The sequence below is a fragment of the Athene cunicularia genome (assembly GCF_003259725.1).
Source record: "Athene cunicularia isolate RWA chromosome 6 unlocalized genomic scaffold, athCun1 chr6_part1, whole genome shotgun sequence".
NCBI lineage: Eukaryota > Metazoa > Chordata > Aves > Strigiformes > Strigidae > Athene > Athene cunicularia.
Window position 1 is genome coordinate 23503907 of NW_020799105.1, and position 12627 is coordinate 23516533.

Sequence of the window (12627 nt, forward strand, 5' to 3'; positions counted from 1 at the left end):
GATGGGGCACGTGACGATGCGGAGCAGAATTCAGTGCTCCCCCTTCCCTGCTGTTGAGACGCCGCTCACTGTCGTTAGAAACGAATTTTCAAAAACCCAGCAAACAAAAGCAATCTGAAACCAGCCCAAGCAGCAGACAGCAGAAACACGTGAGGAACACCCAGGAGGTTTGCGAGCAAAGCCTGGGTCCAGCTAGATGCACCCAAACTTCACCCACCAACCGGCAAACCAACTCGGCGTCGGCTGCGAGGCCGTCGCTCCTCGGGCGCGTAACGCTTCTGCACCACCTGGGCTGGCATGTGACTGTCAGTGGGAGAGTACAAGGCTTCACGAAAGTTGGTTTTACGTCTTGCCTCTCCCCTAATTATTCATTTCACAGTCCTGGATGATTACATTTTGCCTGCGTGTTCGTTATCATCACGATCGAGCTGACTCCAGCTCACCCGCCGGAGGGACGGAGCAAACGTTCCTATTGTCTTCTGATAGCCAGATCTCCTTCCCAGCCTCTCTGCTGAGCGATCTCAAAATGAAATGCTGAAAATCTCATATTCTGCAGTACAAAGGGAGATTAAAACATGGGTCTGAAAATATTATTGCTGCAATATATGTAGAGAGCGAAATCTAGAGCAGGCACTTCTTTATTACATTTATTGCACCAGCAAGTATATTTCCCTCTCCATTATTGTTATATATTTAATTGGAAGGTACGGCTCTAGGGTTGCTCTGACTGACAGACACTGAACAAGCAAAACCTTATGTCAACTTGGGTAAAACCTGTCAGCTGATGCAGCTCTGGAAACCGCTATTCTCAGGAAAACATACGCACAGAGAAAACAGTCCCTGTCCTCCCCATCAGACTGTAACTCTTTGCATGCTACGTGAACAAGGTTTGTACTTGTGCGGTACATACAGAATATTGAACTTCCCCATATCTCAGTTTTCCCATCTGAGCAAGGGGATCATTCCCCCAGAACACGTGCCAAGGCTGCAGGGCAAGGACAGAGCAGCGCTGACCCTCCTGACCCCACATACTGCCCTGGACCCAGGGTTTGGGCTGTGACTAGGACACAGCCCTCTCTTCTTTCCAGGGGACTTGGCACAGCCTCACTGCCCTGCTGGTTCATGGAAGTTTGGCCGTGTTAGAGATTATGACATTCAGCCACAAGAAGGTCTCCAGAAGAGAAATTCCAGCCTTTTTATCATCTCCACTTCCAGCATATTATATCAGCGTATAAATATCTTCTCGCATTGTTCCTTTCTGCCGGTGTATTTATGTAAGGAGAGGAAAAACAGATCAAGCAAGCAGCAATTTCTCTCCTGATGCAGCTGAACCCTTTCACTCCAACACGCAGCTCCAGAAAAAACAGCCAAAGGTAGCCCCAACCACGCAGCCTCAACTACCACTGCTAACACCAACCTATGCTAAGACACTCAATTACAGAATAAATGTCGGTATCTCAATGCCCATGCCAGGTACGCCAGCCTTCTGCCACAAATACCTGTACCCTTAGAGCCACGGATCGGTATCATCATTACTGTAGCTGCCACAGCTGAGTCTTCACACTTCAGCGTGGTGTAGACCATTTGACTGTTGATATTATGGAAGGAAAAAATTGTTGCTTCCATTAAAGTAAAACTTTTACTTCAATTAAAGTGAAACCCCAACTGTCAGCTCATGCTGAAACACTGCAGTACAGCTGCCAGCTTCAGCATTTGCAGATAAAACAGTCAGGGGTCAGAGTTTTTTTGGCTAAGTTACAGCACAGAAATATAATAGCAAGTATATTCTGAGAGGTCCTGTTTCTTTGGTGTTTGTTTAGATTTGTTTCCTCTATCTGTATTTCAAGCCATTGATTGTATATAAGCATGTCAATTCATTAATGCATTTTGTTAGCTATTTTTTTTCTGGCACGGGAAATGGGTTGTTTCCCTGCTAAATTAATCCAGCTAGAATGTCACTTGCACACCAATCAGTGCTCATATTCAGAAAGGTCAGGCAGAAAATAAGAGAGAACTACTTTTCTTTTAACCAGAGAAGAATACAAAAGAGTTCTGAACACTAAGGCCTCGCTGGAACAGGTCACGTTAGCACTATTCATGAGGATGCCCACTGCCTGCTTTTCAGACAGAGGGAATACTGCTGGCACCTCCTCTGTCCTGGAGCTAAGCTTTCAAAGTGACCTCCAATACTGGACCATTACATCCCAATACATCCCTGGTACTGTGCCTCCATGTAGAAGTGGTGAACACGCAAGGAGAACAGTTAGAGATGCTCTAAACTTTTGGAGATCTCTGGGATCCGAGGGGATTTAAAGGATGAGACAGAGACTTATACCATCGCCTGGGGTGGATTTTGCCTCCTGATAAAAGTATTTTTACTGAGGGAATAAAAGGCAGCAATCTAACATCATATATTCCCTTTTTAGATTGCTCTGTAAAAGGCTATAAACCTGTTATAAACTTGATGAAAAAGAGCATGAATAGGGAAAGTCCACTTCTCTAAAATAACTGAGCTTTTTCTTTCAATTTTCATGTTCCCCAGACACTGCCAACGGCCCGTCGGCCACAACCTCACTGATCACACCCTCACTGCTCCCTCTGCAAACGGTTCGGGACACCCCTGAGATGCTGCTGACGCCCTCAGGGCAAAGCCATCCCACCTCCATACTTGCCCTTGCATGCTCTTATCTCAGCTTTTTATCTTTATCTGCTGCAGACTCAGGTATGTACAGGATTCAGCACTGAAAGAGCTCTCTAACATCTGTTCAAAGTTACATCTCTTTGACATTCATAATTATGACCTTTGTCAGCAAATCATTTAAGCATGAAATTAATTCTGAAAATAAGTAATTCTACTGACTTCACCTGAATTACTCATATGTTTAACGTTAAAGGAACACTTAAGTACTTTGCTGTATACAGACCTATTTCTGACAGAGTGTAAAATGTTTCCAGTTGCAGAAAAACAGCCAGTAGTCACATACCGTTCCACTCTCCAGCTCAGATTTAATCTTACATGGGTTTTGTTTCATTTACACAATGGTAAGACCACTTTCCTCCAAGACACACGTGCTGCAATCAACTTTAAAGGAATTTCTATGTGCATACATTACTGTCCCTTGCACAACAGAAGCACATCAGTATTGTTGATGTAATGCACACCAGTACAGTCAGCTGCTCTGAAGAGTGGTTTATTTTGCAGCTGATCGATGATTTGCTGATTCTGGAAATCTCTCCATATGACAAGTGTTTCTAAAACATTTAAGGTACTGCAGAGCTTAAGGTTCTCAAGAGTGCAATCATATTTCGCAACTAAATCATAGTAAGAAATGTACTTGCAACACAAGCTTGCTAGCAAGTTTTGTATGACTGACAGATTGAACTCACGGCAAATAATTTTTGTTTTGCCACTACAAATGTGCAATGCCTGAGAATGAATCAGTATTTAATGAATATGTAAAAAATACTATTAACAGCTGGAAGCCATAGGGAAGATTTTAAACCCTAAGCTGTGAAGTTAGGTACCAGTAACTCTTCCAGAACTAACATAACGTCTTGCCCAGTGCATATGAACACGTCTTGCTGAGTCTAAATATCAGAAAACACCAAACTGACATTAAATATTTCCATAGATAACAGATGGTTTAACACATCAGTCCCCACTTGGGTTGCCTAATGCATCTGAATCATGTTTTGAAATACAACTCAAGGTTTGGAAAATCTCTAAGGTTTTCAATAAATGGAGTTTAATGTCAAGACTACTCAAAGCAGCTGTTTCTACTAACCATGGAAAATCATATCCAGTTTTTTTTTTTTTGTATGACCCAATGCAGAAATTATGTAATTTAGGGGTCCCATCTACCTCCACCCCCACCATTCTCCAAGGAATAACATGCTTTACATGAAACTACAGTAAAATAACAGTACACGTATCAGAACTTTGTAGGTGTTGTCACTTATTACTCAATAATAATAATAATAATAATAATAATAATCATAGCACTCTACTTCTACCTGAAGCGTGCTGACTGAATGCCTACTCCAATCTCAGCATCAATGCTTTCAAGGTATTGGAGCTGTAGGCACAGGAAGATGGAAGAGGCTGGAGGAGACAAGGTCTATATGCACATCTACAGCCCTGGAGACTCATGGGCAGGAGCCGCAGCGTGGAAACATTCCTCCCTCCTCCAGGTAAGTGATGGCCTTCTCACACCTCTGGAGTCCATAATCTACCTTAGGGCCAAGCTGGCCCACTGCCACCAGCTGTTATTCCCCATCCGCTGCTCGGCAGAAATACATTTACGTCCCAGACATTATTTTTGACTCCATGAACCTGCAGGACCCCCTGGAAGCAACAGCACATCCAGGCTGCTTGCTTCCCCCCCGAACGCCCCTCTCCATGCCAGTGACAACATGCCGACACCGTCGTTACAGGCAGAAGAAATGCAACCACCAATTCGCACAGGCAGGCACAGAGGCCTTGAGATTGGTCGCCCTGGGGAGCACAGACCAGTCGTGCAGACTGATGCACTGTGGTATTTACAGAAACAGGTAACAAACAGACCTACACACCCACTGAAGCAACCTCTGCACGGACTTGCATCACTTAGACGATTATTTCTTCTGAAAATCAAAGTCGGTAATGCTGGAGAAGCGGGGAGAAATGATTTTGCAAAACCATGACCAACTTTTTCTGGGTTTGGGATCTGAGAACTGCCTCCTATACTATAAATGCCCAGCACAGGCAAGACTAATTGTCCCATTTTTCAATATTACCTAGGAGCTCCCTCTAAGATGAGGAGCCTCATGTTGTTAATACCATCCACAACTCTCTTAGAATGCAAATCTTCTGTTGGAGATCCCACCATAGAGATAGCTAAACTAAAAAATAATCCTTGATAAGTACTATATTTCTTAAGAAGCAGATCTCAACATCTCCGAATCTGCTTAGTCAGACAGATGCTCACGGAGTTAAATTTACTGTACTTTCATGTCCTGCTTGTAAAAGAGGTGGAGACTGCAGTTTACAATTTTCTAAATCTGACTTTATTACAGGTACAAGACAGTTTGGTATGTTCAGCAAGGCCTGTATTAGCAGTTTTATGTTCTTTTAATCGCTGACATGGAATGTAAATAGTTTCCTCAATTGCCGCATACTTCCCATTCCTGAAGGAAGGCACACCCTTTGACAAAGATTAAGAGAATATAAAGTTAAATCCCTGTTTACTAAAGGAATTAAATCCTCCTCTAGTTACTGAAACAGAGCAACCTATGCATGGGGGGGATCTACATACCCTTCAAGGATAGGAAATGAACAACTAAGGAGCATTAAAAATAATGCAAGGAAAGCTCAAGATTCAGGTCTGATGTTGAATAATGAACTGGATTTTACTACAGCTGGGTAATGTTAAGGCTCATCCAAATGACTGGAAACAAAAAAAGCATTTTGTGCTGTTTTACTACAGAGGACTAAAGTGGTGCCCTGTCGTTTTCCATTGAAGTTGTCCATCACCAGCCCGAGGCAGCATGTACCCGGCCTCCCCTGGACATTTGCTTTTGCGTGCACATTCCTTTCTCTTAACACAGAAAGCTGCACAGCTTACGTCTATGATCTCTCTATTACAGTTAAAAAAAAAAATACCTCTGCTGCTTTTATTTCACAGCAGGGAAACCTACAGAACACAGAGATCCTTGTTAACATTTATAAAAGTTTTCCCTAGGTTGAGAGTGATCTTTGGTTTTATTTTGCCAAGCAGCACAGCACATAGTTGTCCCGATCTGGATTCCCACAATACATTCTCAAGATAGTCTTAGAGGAAAAGCAGTTTAACAGTTGAGAAGGCAGAGCAAAACTTGGATGACTTTGGTTCCATTTCTCATGTACCTCCAGGGCAGTGACTTCATTTCTGTATGGTTCTGTACCCCTTGGTAAAGACTCTGATAGGTTTCTTTCTGCCCAGGGGACCACCTCTGCAGCAGCCCCTGATAACCCCTCTCTGAGAGCTTATGGACATGAGCGGGAGTTGTCAAGGGTACACAGAAGAAAATAGAACATTTACAGCCCCCAAACATGGGCTCAAGCTCAGCTCTGGTCACGGGCCTTGTGAGCAGCAGCTCCTTGCCAGTAAACCCAGAGAGCTCCCGTTTAAAAAGCCCAGCAGGGCTTAAGCCCAAATGCTTGACTCATCTTCCCTGAGCAGATGCTGACAGCCACTGCACGGAGCCAACCATGGTTGCAGGCAGTGTTCGGAGGTGTGAATCCTCCAAAAAAAGTTCCAAAGACTGTAGGATTTTCCACATTACTGTAAATAAAAGAGCTTACCACTGGAAAGGAGGACAAACCCAAACCAAATAAAAATAATGACCAACAGGAAAACATGGAGAGGCAACACATCCATTTTCAGTCCCACGTAAATGCAGATGACCTTAGAGATTCTTGCTCTATTAGCGGTGTGCAAATACACATCAAACTTGAGCAAAACTCTCTTGGCAGGGGCCTGTTCCGTAAGGGACCAGTAGCAAACTTGGCTCCAAGTTACTTTTAAACCATCAATTTTAAAATTATAACCCTTCTCTGAGAGCCTCCTGTACAAAGTGAACATGCAACAAGGGTACTTACTCATTCCTCTCCAGATTGATGACTAGGTGTTTACTTTCAGCTTGTATTACAAACTGCAGCAGCGCTGGGTGCTCCTGAAAAAGGAAAACAGAATTGGCTGAGTCCAAAAACCCAGAGCCCATCATCCTGCCCCCTGCTCTGACAGGCAGCTGGACATGTTGCAGGATCAGGCCCTGCTTGGGAGAGTCAAGCAGCTCCCAAGAGAGGTGTTTGTGGTCCCACAGCTCTTTAGTCGTGGCTCAGCAGGAACACACACCGAGAGGCAGCACGGCTGCAGGATGTCACACCCGGGTCTCCGAGACACCACGGCGCACCCCGCAGCAACTGCATCCCTTGCAGCTTTGCACATCAGAGGGCATCTTGCCCGAGAAGATAAAAGCATCATGACTCAGAACACATCAGCTCATGGAGGTTTGAATTTTCACTTTTTCCTCTCCATATAATAGCATAGCTACATTAAACACTAATATAATCTCTTATTAATGCTCAATCTTGTATTATTCGAGGTACAGGTAATCAGGTTTGGGCCTGCCTGACCATTTTCATTAAGGTATCCACGTTCAAAGCCAGTACCTCCCGCATTAAGGGCAGACAGCAGACCTGTAGTGCTGGGATCACAGTCAGCAGGGTGGCTCTAACAGAAATTATTTTTCCCTTAAGGCCAAATATGCTAAATATTCACACGCAGACCTGTACGTGTGATCTAAGACTTTCATGGAAACTAAACATAAACATAGTCATGCCGAACTATTTTTTTCCCCCCTTATAAACAGCTAAATATTTTAATATGTATTTTAAGCCTTTCATAAGGGATAATTAAGTTTTAGCTTAAAAAAAAAAAAAAAGGGAATTCATGCTGGAGCAATTAGAAATATGGTCAACAGTATTATCAAGTATCTCTGTGAGGACTATAGACAAAGTATTGGTACGTATACAAGTATTTAAAAGAATTTTCTAAACAAGACAACAATGGCAGAGCACATGGAAATCCCAGTTGCCCTCCAGCAAGGAGCAGGGATCAGGACACCTGGACTTCATTTGCAGCACCATCACGAGTGCGTGCAATCTTCATAGTGCCATTCCCCTGATTATAAAACAAGTTGTCATGTCAAGCATCCAAAGGTGAATCCACTATTTTTTTTGGAAGCTGTGAAAGAGCATTAGAAAGGTCTGGTGATCCATTTGCCTTCAGAGGTAGGGGGGAGTGGAGACCCAAACACTTGTTTACAGAAAGGGGCAGTGCCCTTAGATCTTGAAACTGCACTTCAAGCAAGGAAACACAGTTTATGACATGCTAGTTACTTGTAATCCAAAAGACTGAAGTCTCATATATTTTAAGACTGTTTACACTTAACTTACATTTCATTAAACAAACTTACTGGATTGCGAGACAGAATTTCCTCGTTTTGAAATTCTGACAGTAGCTCAATAAATCAGTTGCTCCTCCGCACACTCAGTATGCTTTTCTGAAGATTTATGTCAGCCAATTGCGGTGGTGAAGCCAGATAATTCTAGGGTTATACTATTTAATTGATTTATCGAGAAATGTGTCTGAATTTGTGATTGCTACAGCAGTGCCTCGATGGAGCCCCAGCTGCGTGACAGTCAGAGCACCCCGCCCATGAAATGCCATGATTTTTTAATGATTTGGAAAATTGTAGATGTTTATTAAAAAGTGAAAGTATGAGGAGGCTGTCGTAGACTAAACAAAACTGTAGTTTTCTTATAATAAAAAATAGCTGACAGCTCCCCAGTGCCCTTAGACATTGTTAAGCAGATTGTGACTGAGCAATCATTGCGTTCTTCTACGTGTCCTGCCCCACTGCTCGTGCAAATTCAAAAATGTTTTCCCTTTCCCCATGCATAACAGCAACAATATTGAAATTCTGCGTCTATGTGAACTTTGCGGAAACTAGATCCCACTAGAATGCTAAATAAATGCTTCAGACTATCCTTGGCACTCAGCAAACACATGGGAGTCATTTATTGGCATGAATATTTAGAAGCAGCGTTGATTACCGCTTTAATATTAGTGCATTGGTTCCAAACCCCGTAAGATATACATACTATAGAGTTTTGAGAGAGTAAAATACAATTAATTACAATATAACACAGTAAATAATTAAGATACTGCCGTATCACAAATGGATTCTTTTCAGCTAAAGGCCCTCTGTTAATATGTAAATGATAACTATGTTTATTCATGAGTTCACAGTGGTACTTATTTGACAGTCAATTGATGTTAGTAAGTTGTAAAGTTAAAAAAGCAGCTGCAGAACAAAACAGACTGTTACAAGACCCCCCAAAAAAAAAAAAAAAAAATTATCTCAGAGAATTCCTAAAGCTCAAACTTCTTATTTTGAGCACAGTAATGTCCCCAGTTAGGATGCTGGGCTGCTTTGCATGAGACCCAGGTTCAGATTCTTGCTTTACCACAGATTTTTCTTTCAAACAAATGTCTCGTTTCCTTGTTTGCCATCTGGAAAGAGATGAATCTGTACTTCTTATTCTGACTGGCAGTCGTAAGCACAAATACACTAAAAATCACACACTGCTCAGGTGGTATGACGATTGGAAACACATAAGCACTTAAAATGATACATTTCCAACGTCAAAGAAAAATAAATATAATTTAGAAAGGGCGTTTTAGGTTTGTGGAGTTTTTCTGTTCCCCTTTTTTAATGTATATACTTGTGAAATGAACTCTGATCTTTTACTTTTTTTTTTTTTTTTTTTTTTTTTTGTGGTGGTGGAGTCTCCCCTAAAGTATTTGCATGCTTCTGCTACAAGACCTTAAAAGCTCATGTTAAGTCTCAGGAAGCACCGTAGTATTCTCCTCTTATGATCAATATTTTCAAAACTGTGTTGCAACATGAAATGGGAATGACTATAAATACAGATATTAGATATCTGGTTGATATCTGGTTTATATTTTCTGATTAGAATAATTTAAAAAAAGCATGCTGTGAGGGCACATACTCTTCGGCTCAGAACATTTTGGAAAGAACCACTTGTTATAAGCCTTTCTTAAGGACCACAAAAATTAACTTCCCTGCTCATATCACAACTTATTCCCACACTGATCCCTTTAAAATTATCCAACGTGAAAGTAAAGTGAACCTTATGAGAGTAGCGTTATTTAAACCATAATAAATAATCTTGTATGGTTTTACCTTCTTTTCTCTACAGACTTATGTTTTCTATGTCTTTCTACTCTTAAATTACAATTTGCTGCTTTCTTTATGGCAATGTTTTTTTTTATGGGATAAGACAAGATTTCATCAACGCAGGTAAACTGTTCCCTGTTATCCTAAGAGGCAGAACAGACTTCAGGATGACTGAGGTAGTACTCTCTATACATTTCCCCTCTTACTTAGAGGATTTACTTTCAAAATCTACATCAAATTGTATCAGCAGAAAATTATTTCTCCCGTTAATTTGCTCCTTGCTTGTTTACTTGCTGAAGGATGTTGGTTTGAATTGGCATTAGTGAAACTTAATATTCTGAAGGGAAATAGTGAAAAAGTTAAGGCCAAACAAAAATTCTCTCTGGTAAAGCGGATAAAAATATGAATACAGCTGGTGAGACAGTAGCCTATTTATGAGTCAGAGAAGTTCTCTTGTTTTCTTACAATGAAATTAAAATAACTATGCACTAGTAAGACTAGCTTAACTAGGACATGTTTTTTCAAATATTACTGATTTTTTACCTTTTAAACCACATTGATCTTCAGATCTTCATATAGAAAGAAAAAAAAAAAAAAAAGAGATGGTAAAAAAAAAAAAAAAGAGATGGTTTGGGGAATAAGAGCTGGAGATGGTGTTGGGAGCCCACCTCTACCACAGGCTTATGTCTTGGCTTGGGATGACTGCGTTCCATTGTGAGAAACGGCAAACCCCTCCAGTTGAGGCAACCTGTTACACCTCAGCCCCTTTTGTGCTTCACTTACCCTTTCTACTTCTTTCCTCCAACTTGCCTCTGCAAAATCGACATGGCAACAGTCTTCATTCTCCTGTCTTTGCCTACTTAGCACCTAAACTGTTTTAAAGGCATGCTTCCTAAACACAGAGGAGAGCAAACAGCGCCCTTCCTTCTGGAGACGTCACCAAGGCATTACAAGAACAGTGCCTCAAAAAAATAGCACAAACACTTTTTTTTTTTAATTTTTCCCTTTAGTTACTTATGTTTTATCACATCACCATGAACACCAAGATACAGTGTCAGTAGCAGATTTTGAACTCCTCATACTTTCAGAGACTGCTTTTTAATAATGATATGATAGACCAAAAAAAAAAAAAAAAAAAAAAAAAAAAAAAAAAAAAGATTTGTTCACCTTGGTGGGATGCCCACTCTGGAATTTGAAAATAAAGTAGTTGTCACTGAGCGTATTTTTTTTTCCATATTAATCAAGGAAACAGTCTTAATCATTGCTGGATCACCTCTCCCTTTGGGCTGTGGAGTTGGCATGCACTGTGTTCACACTGCGGGCTGTGAGCTTTTCCCTTGATAATGACTGCTGAGACTGAGTAGAATACTTCAAGTCATTTCTTATTACGTTTGAAGAGGTAGAAAACTGATGAAGTAGACAGTCCTAATACATACATCTTTGCAACTTCTTTTGTATAAAAAAAATAAAGGATTTTAGTGGATTAAGATACATGAGTTAGACCAGCACATACAACTTCAAATAAAAAAAAATTCTCGCAATTACATCATAGAAATAAAAGGAAATGTCTATAGACAAAAGAAAAAGTGTAAATAACACCAAAACAGCAGCATTAATTTATTTGGAAAGAGAAGTGAATTTTTAGCTGTTTCAGATGTCCAAATCCAGTATTGGAGATCTGCACAAGAAATAGAACCAAAAGGGATGATTTTGCTTCTTTGGTTTCAAAGTTTTAAATTATATCCTAACACTGTAGACTGAATTAGGCAGGGCTGTTTAATGCAGCAAAGTGGTTTCCAGTCCCTCCAGAGCTGCTGGTAACTTCACTGAAGTCAACCTCGCAACAGGGTCAACTTTGCCAAGTACGTTCAAGTTGACCCACACCCACAAAGCACCTGTCACATGCCAGGCCAGAAAGCACAAGAACTGTCCTGGCAAGTCACTGGTGGGACACTCCTAGACTGAAACGGGTCAAAATTGGCAAGACGGTAAGGGAAAAAAAAAAAAAAAATATAAAGGAGAACTATGGATTGCATTTAGTTTTATGAAATGAGGCTCCTGACATTCAACATGGAGCAAAAACAAAAACACAGCAAAAGCTCATAGACTGTCCCACGTAATAATTAGTTGCCAGGGCTTTAGTCTGAAGTAAAAGTCACATCATCAGTGACAAGCACAGGAGAACAGATTCTGGAAGCCACTCCAGCCTTGCACAAAGCTTGTCATCACTGTACCAGACCATGGCAACAAAGTCTAATTTCCCCATAGGATGCATAAAGAACATAGAAATGCAAGAGACAAGTGTCATTTGTTTTGACCAGCCTGGCTCTGATACGTATGTGGTCATGGATGGTAGTTTAACACGGCGTTAGAGAAGGCAGTTGGATGCAGAGGTAAATCAGTGTTTGTTGATGAAAACAGTGAGAGGAATAGTGAAGAGACATCTCCATAATATGGAGAAACTGGAATATGTTTCTGAAACTTCAGCATCGATTCAGAACAAAACTAAAAACAGAGCTCATTCCTGCAGAAGTTATCTACTCACCGCTGGCCACAGCCAGCCAACGAGGACTGTTGCCTTTCGGTTACCTGGTTTCCCCCAGTATTAACACACCTCAAACCAGACTCGATGATGTAATAGTCAAAGTACTCTACCAGAGGACAATTTGGAAACTTTTTTTTTTTTTTTTTTTAATCCAGAGCCTTAAAACTGTGCAAAAAGTACCAACATTTCCTCTAAGGATAAGACCCTATTTGTTTTCTCCTCTGTGCTCTGAAAACAGAATTTCCGACACACACACACACACACAAAAAAAAAAAAAAAAAAAAAAAAAAAAAAAA

At 41.0% G+C, this 12627-nt stretch overlaps 1 protein-coding gene across 1 annotated transcript in view; it reads right to left on the reverse strand.

Moving 5' to 3' along the window:
* Window positions 1–12627, reverse strand: part of ADAM12 (ADAM metallopeptidase domain 12) — a 171759-nt gene that overhangs the window by 128523 nt on the left and 30609 nt on the right. The window contains exon 3 of the mRNA XM_026851654.1: window positions 6620–6693. Within this exon, the coding sequence (XP_026707455.1) occupies window positions 6620–6693 (74 nt within the window). The remainder of the gene's footprint in view (window positions 1–6619; window positions 6694–12627) is intronic.